The sequence below is a fragment of the Podarcis melisellensis genome (assembly GCF_964234715.1).
Source record: "Podarcis melisellensis genome assembly, chromosome: 12".
Classification (NCBI taxonomy): domain Eukaryota; kingdom Metazoa; phylum Chordata; class Lepidosauria; order Squamata; family Lacertidae; genus Podarcis; species Podarcis melisellensis.
In genome coordinates, this window is record NC_138544.1 from 40,516,512 (window position 1) to 40,537,629 (window position 21,118).

Sequence of the window (21,118 nt, forward strand, 5' to 3'; positions counted from 1 at the left end):
CAATAACTATAAAATGTAACAGGCAAGAATGGAACCTCCAGAAGCAGGTGCAGTATCTCTGATTACCAAATACTGGAGACAAAGAACAAGGAATGGCTATCAGCATCTTGCACAACTTGTGAGCATCTGTGGGGTATCTTGGTTGCTTGCTTGTGCCAAAGCGAGGGTGCTGTGCTGGAACAATCTTTGGACTGAGCCAACTGGGCAATTGTTACGTTCTTAAACTACACTGTCTCCTCGTTATAAAAGCCAAGACAGATCTCTATGTACTGGCAGCCTTTGTCTCTCTATTCATGGTTTCAAAAGAAATAAATCCTGCCACCTAGATTGCATCTCTGAGACTGAATTGGGAAATAGAACCCTGCTGCCACACTTGGTAGACAAGCTGTACAGACGGGGAACAAATTAAATTGAACCATCTCACTGCCTGGCTGGAAAAACTAAGAAATGAAAAGAAAAATCCAACTTTTGGAAAGCAAGGCTGTTTGGGGTGGGGGTGGGGATGTACTCTGTGGGGAAAGCCCTGCCAAAGACACCGACAGAAGAACAGGAGATCTTGGCACCAAAGCAGCACCATCCATGCCTTTAATGTAGTGAGGTCTACCAAAGAATCACATGTAAAATATCTCATTCTTTCTTACACACACACACACACACACACACACACACACTTTCCATATTCCATTCCTTAGATCAGAATCTGGAGGGGAAAAAAGTTGTTAATGAAAACAAGGTTAACTCCTGTTTCTATTTTCAGAGCTTGTTTAACATTCAGCATGGGATACAGAATGCAAGGCTTTGTGTTTTTCATTAAGGCTCCTTACCCCAAACTTCTGAAACGTAAATCAGCTGCTCTTAGCTAGAGAGCTGGCTCCTAACTTTGGTCCAGCCTTGCTTCATCCTCTCTCCAAGCGGGGGGAATAGATGACAACAAGCAGCTGCTTCTTCAGAATCTACAAGAGGTTAGCAGAAAGCAATCCATACTCAAATATCAGCTGTGTGTGCTGAGGTCATGTATAAATGGAAAGGGTGGAAGCTGAAGTTTCGGAAGGGAGGTCAAACCTATGGCAATAGACCCAAAATCAAAGTTCATGATGAATCCACCTGCACAACCCCTGTTGGGATCAATGAAAGGTGCTTCAGAGTACAGAAAGATAATGTAAAATTATAGGAGAGAAAAAAAGATGAGTGCAACAAGGAGTTAAAGACTAAAAGAAGATGGAGATTTTGTAATCAGATGAGATAACAAATTACCAAGAAACATTATTATTTGAGTGGATTCAGATGTCAGAGCATTTTTCAAAACGAGATCGTGTTTCCTTGGGATTCGCTGTTAAGGAAAACTTTAAAACAGAGACAAGATCTGTAAATGCTTCCAAATATTGAGGTTAGGGGGGCATTGCAAACTGTGTAATGCTATTACTGACTGAAAAGAGCAATGAATCAGTTTTATAAGCATTCTGTCATTAGTGATGCAATCCTTAAATATGTACTTATTTCCCTCTTGTTGCTAGCCAGATTGGTTATTACAGAGATAATGCTATTAGCCTTACAGCAGATTCAGTCAGATTAATTTGCTACAAGCCATTGGTTACCACAGACATACAGATGTACCAACCATCATCCAGTAAGTAACAAAATCTTCTCACTATTTTTTAAAAATAAAACCGTCTCAAGAATCTCTTCCAGAAACCTATCCCCAGAGGAAATAGGCACGAAACAATACACTGCATAGTGAACAATATCTCCCACATATCTCTGTCCAGAATTTTAACTTGCAGGTATTCCAGAGTATCTCCCTTCTAAATATACTGTGGGGATAGCCTGAAGTCTCAAAGGAGTAAATACCTTCCTCATCACATCAACAACTAATTTTTAAAATAAACTGGAGGACCATAATTAGATTTAACAACAATGCTAACAGAATGGTGAGAACGGCTTAGTTTGAAGATAACATCTAGCTAACAAAAAAAGCTGCATTCTTTAGCTTTATTTTTAATACACAGTTTCTCCAGAATTTCAGACAGAGAATCTTTCCTGTAATGATCCGTTGATATGCTTTTTTCCCCTGTTGTGGAATGTTTCGGCACATTTATGTGAGAAAGCGATATTAAAAGTAAAAATAAAATAAATCCCGTATGGCAGGTGTGAAGAACCTCAGTTCCCGGGGCCGAAATCTCTAGGCCTCTGTCTACCGCCCTCAGGCCTCTCATTGACTAGACCACGCTGCCTCTCAACCAGCCACTCAGGTTCCCTTTGGGGAAAGGAACTAGGCATCTTTCTCGTTCATGCCTCACAAAGTCCAAATTGCCGAGACTCTGAAATCAATACTTCCTTCTTGATATTTCAACTTTGTTCTGAGAGGGCTTTGCGAACGAACGCTCTGATCCCGGTAAAGAAGAGAGGAGTCTGTTAAGGGCTCGGTCAAGGGCTGCTGTGCTGGAGACAGTTGCCGGCTGATGTCATTGATGTATGGCACTAGTTTCCTGGTGTTGCATGGTATTCCATCTCTTTGACATACTGCCTTCTGCTTGCCATCTTTCCCTCATTTCCTGCGGTTTGTTTGGCTTTCCTCTTTGCTTTGGTTTTCATTCATACCTCTCTTCCCATATAAAGCACTGGTGATATTTAATGAACTCTTTCACCTGATGAATTGGGCATTATGTGGCCTAGCGGTGGCCAGTCCACTTGGCAAGTGTGCCACACAGATCAAGGCCAAAGTATGAGGTTGCACCGGTCTAGTGTGCGAGGAAGTACCTATGTAACCCCCATGTTTGGTAGATCAATGCCTAAAGAAGAACCACTTGGATTCAAAAGTTGCCAAGGTCTACTTGTTCCAATGAGAGATAACTTTCACACACACCCAACTCTACTTTTACTGAGGGGTTTACAGTAACTCAGGAAAAAATATTCCCTCAGAGCGTGCAGGCTGATGTTTGGTTGCTTGAGGCAAAGAACAAGATGGCGTCCCTTTCCTCATTCCACACACAGAAGCTGACCAGAATGACAGCTAATCTTACTTCAACGCTGAAAACAGGGAGCTGCCTTAGTAAGTCCATATAGTTTGGTATTGTCTACACTGACTGGTAGCAGCACTCCAGGGTTTCGGGCAGAGGACCCTCCCAACCCTGCTTGGGAGAGACCAGGGATTGAACCCAGAATGTGGGCAAAGCATATGTTCGCAACTGAGCTATGGCTCTTTCCCACTGATGGTGGGGCAATGTTGTCCACAAAACCCAAGGACAGCAGGCCAGCTTAGAGTAGTGTTGCCATATTTCAGAAAGTGAAAATCCGGACAGAAAAGTTGGCAAAGTTGCTGAGCTTTTGTTTTTATTTTGTTTTTATTTTTTTATTTTTTTGCAAAATCGCAAAAATGGAATGTTTTGGAGCTATTTCTGAGGAAACGCTATACGTCTGGATTTTCCAGGACATTTCCTTCCGCCGATTTCTGCCAGGACACTTGCTTATAACCAAACAATTTAACCCCTGTGTTGCAAACAAAAGTCAGTAATATCCAAGGCAACACGATAACCAAATACAATGATACAGTATCAATATACACTCTTTGTATATGCAGTCTTGACTATGCTACCACTCAGTGGATTTGTTACTGGCTGACTGACCGAACCCAAAGGGTGCTCATCAATGGTTCCTCTTCATCCTGGAGAAGAGTGACTAGTGGGGTGCCACAGGGTTCTGTCTTGGGCCCGGGCTTATTCAACATCTTTATCAATGACTTGGATGATGGACTCAAGGGCATCCTGATCAAATTTGATGACACCAAACTGGGAGGGGTGGCTAACACCCCAGAGGACAGGATCACACTTCAAAACAACCTTGACAGATTAGAGAACTGGGCCAAAACAAACAAGATGAATTTTAACAGGGAGAAATGTAAAGTATTGCACTTGGGCAAAAAAAAATGAGAGGCACAAATACAAGATGGGTGACCTGGCTTGAGAGCAGTACATGTGAAAAGGATCTAGGAGTCTTGGTTGACCACAAACTTGACATGAGCCAACAGTGTGACGCGGCAGCTAAAAAAGCCAATGCAATTCTGGGCTGCATCAGTAGGAGTATAGCATCTAGATCAAGGGAAGTAATAGTGCCACTGCATTCTTCTCTGGTCAGACCTCACCTGGAGTACTGTGTCCAGTTCTGGGCACCACAGTTCAAGAAGGACACTGACAAACTGGAACGTGTCCAGAGGAGGGCAACCAAAATGGTCAAAGGCCTGGAAACGATGCCTTATGAGGAACGGCTAAGGGAGCTGGGCATGTTTAGCCTGGAGAAGAGGAGGTTAAGGGGTGATATGATAGCCATGTTCAAATATATAAAAGGATGTCACATAGAGGAGGGAGGGAGGTTGTTTTCTGCTGCTCCAGAGAAGCGGACATGGAGCAATGGATCCAAACTACAAGAAAGAAGATTCAAACTACAAGAAAGAAGAACTTCCTGACAGTAAGAGCTGTTTGACAGTGAAATTTGCTACCAAGGAGTGGGGTGGAGTCTCCTTCTTTGGAGGTCTTTAAGCAGAGGCTTGACAACCATATGTCAGGAGTGCTCTGATGGTGTTTCCTGCTTGGCAGGGGGTTGGACTCGATGGCCCTTGTGGTCTCTTCCAACTCTATGATTCTATGATTCTATGATTCTTTCTATAATATATGAAATCACATAAACAGAAAACTTGTGAATTTCTGAAAGTCACAAAATATGCACTCTTAATGGATTCTCTTGAAAACATAAAACCAAATAAAGAGACTTATAAGACTTATGTTTATTTGGCTTTAGGTTTTCAAGAGAATCCATTAAGAGTGCATATTTTGTGACTTTCGGAGATTCATAAGCTTGTAGCTGCAGTATTCCAGATATGTCCAGACATATGGCAACTCTAGCCTGAAGGTCACAGGGCTACCTGCTCCCGAGGAGAGCTGTAGCCACTGTCTCTCTGCCCCATCCACTGCTTGCTGCCCCTGTGTCAGCCACCTCACTCTGCCTAATAGTTCATCTGATTGAAATGAAAGGAAGAACAGGTGTGCGAGGGATGAGACAGGTTCTGGGATCATGGATCTGCAATGCTTGCCCTGTGATCTCCCTAGTGTGTAAGTCAAGAAAATTATCTATGCAATTAAAGGGTGAAAGTGTAGAAAGTGCACTTTTAAAAGTTGTGTGAGAGAGATTGTTTTATAAAAGCCTCGCCCCCCCTCTAAATTAGCAAATAGTCAAATCTGGCTGATTTGATAGACCCATCTCCTTACCTGATGAAGTGTTCTGCTAACACAGTTTGCTAGTAGAAAGCACATAAACACCAACCTTAAGAGGTAAAATGCCAAACTTTAAGTGTGTGGTTCTTCAAATAGTACTCAAAATCTGCTACAGTTATTGAGCTGAACTGCATAGCATTTCATTTAAACGCAATATTTTGTCAGTCCTGGTAACCGAAACTGAGAGCGCCACCTATTGGTGATGCTGGGGAATTCCAAATGGAGCTAAGAGAGCCTTGAAGTCAACTCAAGAAACAGGCAACTAACCTGCTCCTTATGCAGTCCTAGAAGTTTTAGGTCAGGTTCCCCACCCCCCCATTTCAAAACACTTTTTTTTTCATTTCAAAACATGCTTTGAAATGAAACAGAACTATGAGTATGTGATGTTTCAACACAATGACACTCCATAAATAAGAGTACCATACCTTACACATAGGTTGCATTCATACCATAGGTATGAAACTGTAGTTTACCCCTAACAAACAGAACAGCCTAGAGTGACACAGGGGCAGCAAGCGGTGAATGGTGCAGAGAGACAGTGGCTACAGCTCTCCTCGGGAGCAGGTAGCCCTGTGACCTTCAGGTTAGAGTTGCTATGCGTCTGGACATATCCGGAATACTGCAGCTACAAGCAGTGTCCTTCCTGGCAGAAATCGGTGGAAGGAAATGTCCTGGAAAATCCATACGTATGGTGTTTCCTCAGAAACAGCTCCAAAACATTCAATTTTTGTGATTTTGCAAAAAAAAAAAAAAAAAAAAAAAAGGTCAGCAACGTTGGGCAGAACTGAAAAATATCTCAACAACTTTGCCAACCTTTCTGTAATAATATGGCAACCCTACTCTAAGCTAGCCTGCTGTCCTCGGGTTTGGTGGACAACATTGCCCCACCATCAGTGGGAAAGAGCCATAACTCAGTTGCGGCATCTGCTTTGCCCACATTCCGGGTTCAATCCCTGGCATCTCCCAAAAAAACTCCAAGGAAGGAGAGTCCACCACCTTCGAAGGGAGTCCATTCCGCTGTCAAACAGCTCTTACTGTCAGAAAGTTCTTCCTGGTGTTTAGTTGGAATCTTCTTTCTTGTGATTTGAAGCTGTTGGTACTGGTCCTAATCTACAGAGCAGAAGGAAACAAGCTTACTCCATCCTCCATATGACAGGCCTTTAGATATTTGAAGATGACTATCTTATCTCATCTCAGCCTTTTCTTTACCAGGCTAAACTTCCTGTACCCAATTCCCTCAACTAGGCTGGGTATACAGCACACCTTTAAAACACCCTCCCATAGAATCTTGTGAACTGTTGTTGTTGTTGTTTAGTCGTTTAGTCGTGTCCGACTCTTCGTGACCCCATGGACCAGAGCACGCCAGGCACTCCTGTCTTCCACTGCCTCTCGCAGCCTGGCCAGACTCATGTTCGTAGCCTCGAGAACACTGTCCAACCGTCTCGTCCTCTGTCATCCCCTTCTCCTTGTGCACTCAATCTTTCCCAACATCAGGGTCTTTTCCAGGGAGTCTTCTCTTCTCATGAGGTGGCCAAAGTATTGGAGCCTCAGCTTCATGATCTGTCCTTCCAGTGAGCACTCAGGGCTAATTTCCTTAAGAATTGATCAGTGGCGTAGTGTGGGTTGTCAGCACCCGGGGCAAGGCAAGTAATTTGCACCCCCTAACCCGTGGATTTGTGCCCCCTAACCCTAACCCCCAGATGTTGCGCCTGGTGTGGTCGGCCCCCCCTGCACCCCCCACACTACGCCACTGGAATGGATGCGTTTGATCCATTCATTTGATCCATCCATTGTTTGATCCATCCATTGTGAACTGTAGTTTACCCCTAACAAACTTCCTTGGAGCTTTTAAAGCAGTGGTTGGATGGCCATCTGTCTAGAGATTCCTGCATTGCAGGGGGTTGAACTAGATGACTCTCAGGGTCCCTTCCAACTCTACAATTCTTTAATTCTGTGATTCAAAGCTGCCTAAGTGTTTGAGGCCAGGTTCCTGTGTAAATACTAGGAAAGAATATCTACAAACATCATTTCCCTCCCCTCTCATGTTTGTGTTCCCCAACAGGGTGAGGATAGCACAAAAGTGAATTGTCCTTTGAGGAATTAAAATGGAAACAGTGCCATAACAGCAACTTAGGAAACTCATAAGTAAGAGGATATTGGACTGATTGAAATGGACAATGAACACATTCTCTGCCGTACACTATTTTTCTATTAGATGCAGAAGGAGCAGTGGCAGCCTGAGGGTCCATTCATTATATATGTAACACTTCTGCAGTTGAGTCGTTTTCACGCCAGCTGAACGATACTTTAGAGCTAGTTGTTTGCATCCCGTTTGCTGACTTCTAACATTAAAATGACTTTTGCTGTAAAATGGGGGTGGGCAGGTAGCCGGTAGGAGGCAGGACCCAGACTCCACATTTTCAAGGTTGGAAAACTAGATGGGAAATTAAAAATGCTCACATGCACATGCTGCCATGAATTTTCAGACTTTCTCCTCTAGAAAACTGAATTAAGACACATTGTCGAAAAGGTAATGCTGAATTTACTCTCATGGCCTCAGAGGACTGGGACTGGCTACCCTGCAGGATGGCCTATGCTTTGATCCTTGGTTGCCACCACCGCTGGGCAGCACCATAGCAATGAGAGCTCAATTTATGCCATTGAAGGGGAGCCATGAGGTGCCTGCAAAGATGCCTTTAGTGGTTCACATGGGCCAGTGACCACATCAGTAGAAGCCAGCTATCAGAGGACTCTGTGCAGATTCAACCATCACATCTATACCTTGGATCCCCCTTTGCACGAGTTACCTGATTGCAGCGGTGGCCAAATTCAAAGCTTACTGACTGCAGTTTATTCACAACTTAATTGGCAGAACTTTCTTCAAAACAGAACAAAAACATCAAAGATGCATCTAACAAATTCTTGAAAAGAACTTTAAACAGGATTGAGATCAAAACTCTCTCTCTCCCCTGTCCCAGACTCCTCCACAGCCTGAGGCCGTGTGCTCCTGAAGAACTTCATTATTTACATCCTACTTCCACGGAGCCTGGGAACAAAGACTCCAACCCACCACCCTTCCAAGATGTCGAACTTGCAATTCAATAGCCTCCCATGTGATCTAAAGTTAAATACCTCATCAGAGCTACCAGAGAACAGTAACAGTTGATTATCAACCTGCCTAGGAGTTTAGAGAGCTCCTATTGTTTTTCTCACTGGTGAGAGCCAGTGTGGTGTAGTGGTTAAGAGCGGTAGTCTTGTAATCTGGGGAACCAGGTTCGCTCCTCCACATGCAGCTGCTGGGTGACCTTGGGCTAGTCACACTTCTCTGAAGTCTCTCAGCCCCACTCACCTCACAGAGTGTTTGTTGTGGGGGAGGAAGGGAAAGGAGAATGTTAGCCGCTTTGAGACTCCTTCGGGTAGTGATAAAGCGGGATATCAAATCCAAACTCCTCTTTAGCTTCAATGACATCACCCAGTTAAACCCTTTCAGCAATACACATAGGCATTCACCATTTCACTGCCAATTAAGCAATTATTCTTAACATAGCACTCCCAGAGCTGGTGTGCCAAGCAGACCTTGCCTGAGAAGGCCAAAGTTTTTCCACACTGGGTGACCCACCCCCCACGCAGATCCGATGCAGAAAGTGTTTGCTTACTAAACTTGCCTAATAAAATGCTTTCACAAATCCACTTTTGAATGCAGATATTGGGTCACCTTGTGGTGGCTTTTCCATCCCAAAAAAAGGTCACATGGACTAACTGCCCCTCTCGCCGTGCATCCATTATGCTTCCTTTGAGTGCGAAGCTTTCTTCATAAGGCTCTTCTAGGAACAACCTCACATTAAGAAATCTGTTACCTGATGCAGAACTCTCATGTGCGGGATTCCTGGGACCTTTGGAGAAGAAGGAGATTTGTACAATTGACTACAGTCTTTGTTTTCTCTTGTTTTTGTTTTTAAAAAAACACACAGAAAAGATGAAACACACAAGTTACTTGTATTTCATGTAAATTTGGATAAAACATCTGCGTTGCCAAAAATAACAGCAGGAGCTGGCAAGGAACTGTCGAGCAAAAGGGTGTTTGGCACAGAACAAAGAAGTAAAACTAGAACAAATACTAACACAGAGCGTAACCCACAAGGCTCCCTCGCTTACATAAAATAGGCATCTGTTCTGACCCATCAAGCTTTAAGATAGGGTTTGATTAAAAAGTGAAGGTGACGGGGGGGGGGCGGAATCTGCTTGTTAAGGGTAGCCTATTAAAATGGAGCTGGCAGATTCCTTCCAGGAGAAGTGCTAGTATGCTGCCTTCAGCATCTTGATAAGAACGGCACAGTGCTGAGTGGTGTAGAACATTATAGCCCAGCCAGAGCTGTAAAATATAATTGGTGAGTCTTTATCTTTCTTCTTGGTGAGAAATTCTATACAGTGCCGGAGGAATGACAACAGAAATGATTCCCGTTAGTTTGCTCGGTTTGGGCCAAAAAATTCTCCTGGCCTAATTCCACAAGGGGTTTGGGGGGGGGGTTATTTTTTAAAGTGTGTGTATGTGTGTAATGAGGCTAACCTAGGGTTTGGCCCTTGAAAGGTAAAAGGCAGGTCACCAAAGCCCTAGAGTGGGGTTGGGCTGTCTGAGCCATAAGTGTGGCTGAGCCACACAATCTCTCTCCCGCTCTGCTATTCCCGAATCCAGGGGAGTGTGCAGAAAAGCTTAAGAGATGACAGACAAGGAGACCGCAGCTTTTCGGCTGGGGAGCAGTTTGCTTTCCAAATCTTGGAAGTCAACTATGAAAACAGCCAGCGCAGAAATGTTGAGCTGGGCTGGGGCAAGCGGCTTCAGGATTGCCACCCCGGTTGGCAAGAGATGTGACATGATGTCACCCTAACTACTATTTCTGTTATTTGAAAGACAAAGCTTAATTGAAGTGAAAAAAGGGTTTGCGCCAGTCGAGCGCTTTTCAGGAGATTATATTGGTAGGAGTGGAAAAACCAAGGGAATTGAAATGCCTGCAGACAGCGAAGGCAGTAGGAAAGCACCCTCGAACCAGAAAGAAAGAGCAGCAGAAATAGCCAGTGAGGCAGACAGAACAGAAGGTGTTGGCAGAGGAAGGGGGGAATAAGCAAGGAATAGACATATATATATAAACTTTGGCTTACTGAAATGTCAAGGGGAGGTCTAGTGGTCTTGCTGAGGCTGAGTTTGGACATATGCGCCCATCACTTGATAATGATTATAATATCAAGAATTGCCTCATCTATGCCACACTTTCAACATAAAGTTCCCAGGGCAGTTTGCAAAACATAATGTCATTTTTTTATATATAAAAAAGCATTACAGTGGTACCTCAGGTTAGTACTTAATTCGTTCCGGAGGTCCGTACTTAACCTGAAACTGTTCTTAACCTGAAGCACCATTTAGCTAATGGGGCCTCCTGCTGTCGCCATGCCACTAGAGCACGATTTCTGTTCTCATCCTGAAGCAAAGTTCTTAACCTGAAGCACTATTTCTGGGTTAGCGGAGTCTGTAACCTGAAGCATATGTAACCTGAAGTGTATGTAACCTGAGGTACCACTGTAATTGCAAAAATAATAATGAAACATCAATTTAAGAGCAGCATTTGAGTAGTAGCTTTTAAATAGGCTTTGTCTTAGCCAGAACAGACACTTAAAAAGTGTCTTAGCCAGAACAGGAAAAATAACACAATAGGTCACCAGGAGAAAGGTGGGACAATGAAGGAGGCCTTCTCTCTCTCTCTCTCTCTCTCTCTCTCTCTCTCTCTCTCTCTCTCTCTCTCTCTTTCTCTCTCTCTCTCTCTCTCTCTCGTCTTCCCACACCTCTTATCAGATTATGGGGGCTACCCTAAGGCAAACCTCCACAAATGACTTCATTACACAGATTGATTTGTAAAAGGTAAAGGTAAAGGTACCCTTGCCCGTACAGGCCAGGGTTGTGCGCTCATCTCACTCTAGAGGCCGGGAGCCAGCACTGTCCACAGACACTTCCGGGTCATGTGGCCAGCGTGACGATGCTGCTCCGGCAAACCGTCACCAGAGCAGCTCACGGAAACGCCGTTTACCTTCCCGCTAGTAAGCGGTCCCTATTTATCTACTTGCACCTGGGGGTGCTTTCGAACTGCTAGGTTGGCAGGCGCTGGGACCGAGCAATGGGAGCGCACCCCGCCACGGGGATTCGAACCGCCGACCATGCGATCGGCAGCTCCTAGGCGCTGAGGTTTTACCCACAGCGCCACCCGCGTCCCTGATTGATTTGTGCATCACATATAAAGTACCACAGGCAGAGCTTTTAATTCATTTCCTCTCACCTCACCCAAAACACAGGATCAATGGACACAGTTCACATCAGAGGCAAGTTTAGGGCACCCCATCCAGCTCTGTTGCACTGGATCAGGGCACTGCAACTATGACGTAGTGAAGTGAACAAAATGGAAATCGAGGAGGATTGGGGAATTTTGGCCTCGCGTAGGGCGCCACTGAAATCTGAATAACCAAAGTCCGCTCCTGTTCACGTGTTCAGCCATGATACAGTAATGAAGCAATGAGGTGTGATGTGCAGGCATGTGAGAATCAGCCATCATTGTTGTGATACCCATTGGCAGATACCCATCATTTTGATAATTGTGCAGTCATTAAAAAAAGATAAGAGGAAACCAGTTTGTTTACTGCTGCTTCTATTTTTTTTTAAAAGATCACCTACACATACTAGTGCTTTTAAACCTACCACATGCCCGTGAGGATGTCTGAATTTCTATTCAAGGACCATATTTCCTGAGATAAAGAAAGATGAAATGTTATAATGGTTAGTATACATACACATCTGATATTTCCTTAACAAGAGAAAGATAAAACAGTGTGTAAGTGGGTCATAACATATTTTCATACGCTTGAACTTTAAGGGGAAATGAATATAAAGCTCACATTTCAGTGCCTATTTGAGCATCCTGGGACAATTGATTAGTTGATAATGAGTGTCTGTCATCAAGTAATAAATCATACAAGCAGGAAGTGATAAAAGAAAGGCTTTCTTGTCTGCTGACAGACATTTGTGGTGAAAGCTCAAGTATTTCTCTTCAGTTCAAAGGAGGGAAAGTCCTCTCTGTTAACTCTCTTCCTAAAGTGCTATAGTATTTCCCTAGGAGAATGGTTTTGTGAATGGTAAAGATATCCCACCCTCCACCCCCAGCTTCTTAATGAAAGAAGGCTTAGTGGTTTTGACATCTACTGAGGTTTTGTTGATTTACACTCACCAAGAAACTGACCCAAGCAAATTGGAAAAGATACCAAACGCATTCTGAAAGCCTCAACTCTTGAGAATAAAATGAATGTTGCCAACCACCTGCCAACTAGAATTTAGATTTGAAAAATACACTTAAAGAAAAATCAGAGGACAGAACTGCTCCATACATTTTGATGCCATAGACAGAAAATAAAAATGGTGTCCCCACTGATGATAGTCAAATAATAAACTAAGTAATGAACTCTGTCCCCTTAAAGGTACTCCCAAGATCTGCAGTCTGAGGTGGGCTGCCTCACCCCGTGAAATGGTAGGGCCGGCCCTGGAAAGGAGTGCAGAATCCTGTAAGTATTCTGATAACAATCCAAAAAGAATGTTTTAGTTTATGAAAAAAATAAAAATGGAAGCAGCAGAGATTGCTTTATAAGGTTATTTTTGGTTTATTATCCCATGCAATATGTAGGATAAAGCTACTGCCTACTGGGGCTCTCAGTGTCCACGGTGATGCAGATTGCTCCCAGAGAGGCTTACAAATGAATAAAAACAGCACAGTCCCTGTCCTACATCAACAGGCGCCATATCAGGAACATAGACTTTGGGCATATCTACAACACAGAGTGAAAGTGTCTAACAACCTGAAGCAATTCTGGAATCTGTGGAGAGAACTAGGGATTTTCAAGAAAGAATTCTAAAGATTCTCTCTGCTTCCCATGGTATTTTGGGGGGAAGCCATGATAGAGTGGTAAAAGAACACAGGGTGCATTTGTAGATGTGCTTTGAGTCAGAAGAGGGAAATGACAACGAGAGAGTTCCAATGGGAAAGCCTAAAATACTTGTTTGTTGTATTATTCTCATTTAGTGAATCTAGCTGGGAGTTTTAACACTTGATCTTCTAATCATGTTCATAACGTGACTCTAATCCAATTAAGAGATTTCTTTAGCGCTGCTAGAACTAAAGTGATATTTGGGGAAGTCTTGGAAGCATGTGGACAATTCCGTCTGTTTGAAGTACTTGTGCATTTCCAGATGTGAAGCTGGGGGCATGTGGTGTATGCCGTCCTCTCTGGAGATTTGTAAGTACTCAAACAAGCAAAGCCATAATGACAGAATGATTAGACAGGTTTAGCAAGAAAAGAATTGCTCGAGACGCCCAGGAATGAGGCTACAACCACACACAGTAAGGGGAAACATCTTTATTATATGCCCATCACACGCACGCACACACACACACAGATGTGGAGAGGCAATGTTCTTAAACTTACATTTTTTTGATAGCCTCTGGTGCAACTTTAGAAAAAGTAAAAAAGAAAAAGGACTAAAAGAGGGAATGAAAAAATAGTATGCTAAATTAAATTAAAGGATTTTTCCAAATTTTGTTCCCTATCTACTTCTTGTGTTAATTCTGATCAGATGTAAATCAGCCGTAAAAATAACCAAAATGCACATTTCCGAGGCATTCTAATTCAGTGTCTGCCCACTCTGAGCTTGCAGGCTGCAGTACTAAAAAGGAAAGTTCAGAGGACGTGGTGAAAACTGTGTTTGGAGTTTCAGCCGTACTTTGCTTTCTCTGTAGCTAGAGCCAGCCTTCGGATGTTTGCTATGCAACCAGCTGCTGCTTCCTGAAGCGTTTCGTCCGTGGAGCCTGCCATACCCAGCAGAAGCTTGTTAAAAAATAACAACATGCAAGAGAAAGAAAAATGAAATGAGAAGGAGCTCCAAACCAAAACCATTATACCGAAAATAAATTATTTTAAAATAACATGCCTAGAGAAACATATCCAGTAATGAATGAAAATAGCCATATGTTCTGCAGCTCTGGAATGGAGTTTTCAAGGCTGGATTCTCAAAAGAATCCATCCACAGAACAAAAAGTGGCCAAAAGGATAACAGAGTTCCAAAACGGGCTAAACAGATGTATTTAAGATAAGCATATCAATGGTTGTTAGGCAGAAAACACAGGCTATCTCTCAGAAAGGTTGTTTGAAGTAAAGAGTGACCACCCTCATTAAATGTCATGATTGAAGCATCCAGATATTGTCACTGGTCGAAGAATGGATTTGGGGTGAGATAATCCATTAAAATGACCCAGTGTGACTGCTCTTATGTTTGTTCCACAAAATTATTCACAAAGATAAAACTGATTCCAGGGTCAGAGTCTTCCAACAGCTGAATTTTATTGCCATGCCATGCATCACTTTTTCCTAAGTGGAGATAAATTTTCACTTAGGAAAACTATTTTGTTATGCATGTATCGTGACTTGTTATTTTCTACTGAAGGCACACAGATGGGGTAGCCAGTACAGAAAGGGGCTGTCATATTCTGTGTACCCATATCAGAAAACAACTCGCGTCTGCATGAGCTTTAACTGCTGTGTAGGCAAAAGCTCAGTAGAATGTGGAGTGCCCATAAGGGTAGAAATGAGATGTGATGCTCAACAAAAGGCTGACACTAAAACACTGCTCTGCCCCAGCTCCACATCACTGGCTGCTGATGGTGGGGATGCAGAAATATGAGGAAACAGGAAGGTTAAGTCTGTTGTTAATTATTATTTAATTATTATTACTATCGTATTAGACTTGTTAGTTGCTTGCTACGCAATGTCTCCAAGTGACTTATAACGCATTATGTTACATTATGTTAAATGTTAGGGGGTGGGGGTGGGAATTCAAGATGGGATTGTTCTTTTCAGCAGAAACCTAAAACCTTTAAGCTCACAGATGCTTAGGATAGTAAATGCCAACCACTGCATTGGTGAATTTCCCTAAAACTTGATGTTATACAGTCAATGGAAAAAATATTAGTCGGTTTTGCAGGTGCAAACATTCAGGGTTGTGATTTCAGATAAATTCTTTTAAAAACTGTGGCCTGTCATCAATTTTCTGACAACCAACAGCCCAATTTTACTTTTACGGTGTGATCAGCCAAATCCAGCTCCCCGCCCCCCGCTGCCCATGGAAATACTCTTAGTACAGAATCAACCACATGGCAGCATGCCTACTTAAAATCTATGCTCTCCACCAATAAAAGGTTGTTCCCGGTCTCTGTTGCAATTTTGCGGCAGCTAGCCTGTGACACAATTGCTTAAACATTTATCTTAAAGGAGCTACACAGAGCTTCACATTTTGAAAAGCTTCCCAAACTTTTAATGTAGCCTCGGGTATTTTGAAGTCACATAGCCTTAATTAAAACCCTTTTTCTTCTCAGCCTGCAGCCCTGAGTATTTTGAATCCACCCAAACAACACTGAATCAAACCACAAAAAAATCTGTTATCACTCAGCCGTTGTGCATAGTTTTCATACAGCTCCAGTATTACATAAAATTATGAACTGCTGAATATAAAAGCAGAAATTGAACACAGACTTAAGACCTGTATTCTACCTTTCACTAACTTTCCAGTGGTTGGGAAACACAGATCACAGCTGCACACATATGGTACATGCTTATGCAGATCAAAGCATTTCATACTTCAGGAAGTATTTGTGTTAGACTAATGCACTGAATAAGCATCTTGCCAGTCACCCCTCACCCTCTGACCTCTCAATGTAACTTGTAAAAACATTTCATTTTCTTGCTTGAATTCCATTTAAAAAAAAAAATTAAAAAAAATACTAAGTTTCTACATATTGAGCACAAAATCCACAGAATCACATAACTCCCAAGGTAGGATTTTGCAACATGGTCAACGACTACACCAACTCAGAAGAGCAAAAGCAGGATTTTGCCTTAATCCAAAGCACCATTTGCAGACTTGCCTATATAATTAAAAGACACGGTGCATTTATATAAATTTAATAAATAAAATAAAATTAGAGTCTGTTACCAGGGTGTAGCACCTATATTGCAACACCTATGTGAGTTCACAGACAAGGCCAACACACTCAGCAGAGTAGTTAATGTATATTGCTAAAAGAGCAGCATTTCGGGATAGTGTTATAGAGCATGGGGCACCAGCAAATGATCACATAGCTCTGCCTACAGGCTGAGAGTTCAATCAAATATTCCACTTGCTCTATAGACAAACTGGCCCTGTCTATTCCAGTGCACTTGGTTTATACACCAACTGAACGTTCTTGCTCTCAGCCTCAAGGGAAATATTGCCACATTGTGGCTTGGGAAGGAATTTTTATATAAGCAGATGCCTGGAGGTTCTGGAGCTTTTATCTTTCCTTAAGACAAAAAACCCCATAATCACCAGGAAATCTGTTTACGCAAGAATTCCTTCCCAATCCACAACATGCTAATAATATCTTGCTGAAAGCAAGAATACCTAGTGTCTGATTTTCAGAGAGGAGGCCATCTGCAGACAATCAGTTTACCTGGTAATTACCAAGTGATACATTTAACGCCTGCTTCTTGGGAGAAAAGCAATGACAAACCTAGACAGCATCTTAAAAAGCAGAGACATCTCCTTGCCAACAAAGGTCCGTATAGTTAAAGCTATGGTTTTCCCAGTAGTGATGTATGGAAGTGAGAGCTGGACCATAAAGAAGGCTGATCACCGAAGAATTGATGCTTTTGAATTATGGTGCTGGAGAAGACTCTTGAGAGTCCCATGGACTGCAAGAAGATCAAACCTATCCATTCTGAAGGAAATCAGCCCTGAGTGCTCACTGGAAGGACAGATCGTGAAGCTGAGGCTCCAATACTTTGGCCACCTCATGAGAAGAGAAGACTCCCTGCTAAAGACCCTGATGTTGGGAAAGATGGGGGGCACAAGGAGAAGGGGACGACAGAGGACGAGATGGTTGGACAGTGTTCTTGAAGCTACCAGCATGAGTTTGACCAAACTGCGGGAGGCAGTGGAAGACAGGAGTGCCTGGCGTGCTCTGGTGCATGGGGTCACGAAGAGTCGAACACAACTAAACAACTAAACAAAAACAACAACACATTTAACACATGCCGGGTTTCATTATCTGTTGATGGGCATGGCTTGCATTAGAGGAAAATGCACTTCTTAAATACAATGAAGTGATCTGTGACATGTCTGCACAGTATGACAACTGTTGGCATACCTTATGAATGAACACTATGGTGTGAGAATTAGTCTGCAAATCATGCTTCTGTGGACCCACTCAAAGGGCTGCTAATTTCTGTAACAGTTATCGAAAATAAAATTAACGTACAGTGGTACCTCTAGTTACGAACTTAATTCGTCCCGGAGGTCCGTTCTTAACCTGAAACTGTTCTTAACTAGAGGCATGCTTTCGCTAATGGGGCCTCTTGCTGCTGCTGCGCCGTTCTCATCCTGGGGCAAAGTTCTCAACTTAAGGTAACTCTTCCAGGTTAGCGGGGTTTGTAACCTAAAGCGTTTGTAACTCAAGGTACCACTATAGTCCCAAAGTTAGGGCCCAACCTAGATGACAAGGAGAGAACTGGAACTTCTGTCACTGACTTCAATGAACAGGGGAGAAGACTCAGATGTTTCTGTGCTTTATCGATTAATAGCAAAGGCATAGCGCTCGCCTAGGAAATGACTGCGTTGCTCAGCTCTGTTTCTCTATATCCTTTGTGTTTACTGACGTGCTTTCCACCACAAAACTCCTAAAATGTCACCCTCTATTTATGTTTCTTTCCATGAACTGCAATTCTGATCAACTCTAATTGCAACATGTTCCCTCAGGCATGCAGCAATTTTCCTGCAAACCTTGCAGATGAGTTAAAGGCAGAAGTATTCCATGTGCCTGATTCAAAACCAAAAATATGCATGCACATAGTGTACATAGGGTGGTTTCAATAAAGCCTTAAGTATGGCATTTTGAAAAATAGGCTATTTACAATTATATCCTGCATGTTCACAGCAGATCTTCTGCCTTCCTCAGTGATGAACCCCAAAATAATTTTCACAGTAGAAGTCCTTTGGATGATTTTGACTTGGTAACCAATTCATTAAACCAGATTCCTATGACTAAAACAGCATTTGTGAGTGCCTCTTCCCAGGGAAGTCCCTCTAAAACTATTGCTTTATCCTTTGTTTCTTTCATGATTCTTTACCTTCTGGAGCCACTTCACATCTTTGTGTGTGTGTGTGTTTTTAAGATGTTTTAAGTCTGCACCTAAAAATATAAAACATGGGCATGACAAATTTGTGTATCCTTACACTTGGCAAGCTTCCTGTTCTAATGAGGATGTGAGTCACAATTCCCACTAGCAAAGTCATCACACGATCAGTTCCATTATACTGGCGTATAATTGATAGTTTTAAAAAGACATTTCATAAAAGGTCTCACTGAAAACATAAACCGCAAGATGGCATTCGGCTTGTTTGGGACAGTATGGCCACAGGCAATACCATGCAAACAGGAGAGCAACTCTGCCATTTGTTGTAAGTAAGGCAAAATAAACAAACAAGGGTTTCATTAAAAATAAATAAATCTTGGGCTGATTCATTTAGATTCTACAAACACGCTCAACACATATGCATACAAGAATGCGTATTTTTGTTTAAATGCATACAAACCCCATGTGCTTTGGGGGAAATGCATACCAAAATACTGTGAACTGTAGTGTGTGTGTGTGTGTGTGTGTGTGTTTAAAACGGATTGGGGCTGAGACAGGATAGAACAGATTTACAAATACACACTGAAAAAAGACTGATCCATTCCTACATCAGAAGTGTAAATGCAGTAGCTGAACCACATGTGGGGAGGTGTCCATGTGGGCCCAACTTTCTCAAGAGGTCCATTGCCAAAGGTCCATTTTTGGAAAATGTGTTTTACCATTCTTGGAAATAAACTGCAATCATACCTAGTAATAGAGAGCAACATAAATACTGATCTTAGCTTGCAATATATTTATTTAACTTAATGTCATCATGGCTGCTTCATTTCACTATCACAATGGCAGGCTATTGTTTCTGCGTGATGCTAGAAATTACTGGTGACACTTTTCTATTCCAGTTTAGTGCTTTGCTTCTTCCACATACTATTTTATGAAACAATGTCAGATTCCTTGCACTGTGATCTTCTAATTAGCAAAAGGAGAGGAATAGTAGCCACTCTCCAAAAGAACATTTTACATGATTTTTATAATACAACATAAAAAGAAAATATTGTCTTGAACTAAAACATATGGCGGAAACACATCCAAAAAAGTATCAGTCTAGATGCAGCCAACGTTTTGCTTTCAACACTGAATCAGAGACTGGAAACATTTGAGGCACCCAGGTTTGTGTGTTGTTTTACACATGTAATTTGCCTCTGTGAAAAAAAGGCTTCCTGTTTGATTAAATGATAAATAATACAACATGTGGTACAATCCAAAAATAATTAGGGTGAAAACTCAGTTGCCATTTCATTGCTACTTAAATCCAGAGCTTCTTTCTGCTTCCAGATGAACGAAAGGGTAACACAATATTTGGAACGCACACACTGCCGAAAGAGAACTTGGCCTCTGATACTGTGGCCGAAAGTGAACAGATTCCAGCTGAAAATGGACACTGGGAAATTCCCTTTTGGACTGAAACCTAACTATTGGCATGCCATCAGAGGATGCATTAAGCCAAGATGCTCACTAAGTCCTTACCCCAGAACAAACAGGAGATGTCAGAAGGTGGAACCAGGGGGCTGACTGCCTTCTTTTCAAGTCTTTCTTAGGAACACTTATGGTAAGGCGTCTCCTGGTGTACCAATGACCCATCTAGTCCAGCATCCTGTTCTCACAGTGGCCAACCAGATGTCTATGGGAAGCCCAAAAGGAGGACTTGAGCACGACACCACTCTCCCTCTCTTTTGGTTCCAGCAGTTTGTATTCAGCTCTGACAGTTGGTAGGCAGAACATAACCCTCACAGCTAATAGTCATCGGTGGCCTTTTCCTCCATGATTGTCTAATCCTCTTAAAGCCATCTAGGTTGGTGGCTATCACTGACCCTTATGGGAGCGAATTCCACCGTTTCACTATGCATTACGTGAAGATGTGTGGTGGAGTCTGCCCCTTTTATTATTTTGAGTTTGTTGGACTCTACGCCCTCTTTTTATTGGACTCTATTTTTGTTGGATTCTATCTGCCTGCAATTTGGCAGGCTTAATCCAATCTGGAGGGGCTCCTATACCTGTAAATTTCACCCACTTTGGCAAAAGAGGGGAAAGTAACATCAGATTCTAAATTATCCATTACAGTGAACTTTTATACAGAGTTGTTCAGAACCCAAAACACGGACTGAAGTGGAAAGAGCACAGAGTGACCCAGAAACACACAGTATCAGAATCTGTAAAAACATACAATTACAAGGGGACTCTTGGAACTTGTGAATGCCTCTTCCTCATATAGGTAGGTTTTAGATGTGTACTACGGATTTAAAACCAGAATCATTTTAACCTTCATAGGTAAAAATATCATTTGTATTTAGTGAACGTCTTTTAAGTGTGGGGAGCCACTTTAATTTTAAAAAGCAGAAATATGTGCTGTCCTTAGGAAAGAATAACAATTACTCATTTTTTCATCCTTAGCATAGGACCAGAGGGATTAAAATTACAAGATGGTGGGGGAAGCTTATAAATGTTGTCTAGCATGCTTTAAAGTTCCTGAGAGTATAAACCTAGAAAACAAGAAAGCTAGTTAACTGAAAGTTACTCTTACGGGTGACCCACATTGATAATTACAA

General features: G+C 42.4%; 1 protein-coding gene and 1 long non-coding RNA gene across 2 annotated transcripts in view; both read right to left on the reverse strand.

Moving 5' to 3' along the window:
* Nucleotides 1–21,118, reverse strand: part of ODAD2 (outer dynein arm docking complex subunit 2) — a 154,546-nt gene that overhangs the window by 65,554 nt on the left and 67,874 nt on the right. Inside the window, exons 20-21 of the mRNA XM_081930928.1 lie at nucleotides 14,069–14,177; nucleotides 13,779–13,803 (exon numbers count right to left, since the gene is read on the reverse strand). Of these exons, the coding sequence (XP_081787054.1) occupies nucleotides 13,779–13,803; nucleotides 14,069–14,177 (134 nt within the window). The remainder of the gene's footprint in view (nucleotides 1–13,778; nucleotides 13,804–14,068; nucleotides 14,178–21,118) is intronic.
* On the reverse strand, nucleotides 15,150–19,202 carry LOC309353485. Its single transcript, XR_014161900.1, has 2 exons — nucleotides 17,415–19,202; nucleotides 15,150–16,864 (listed from the first exon to the last, which is right to left on the reverse strand). It is a non-coding gene; the product is annotated as an uncharacterized lncRNA (long non-coding RNA).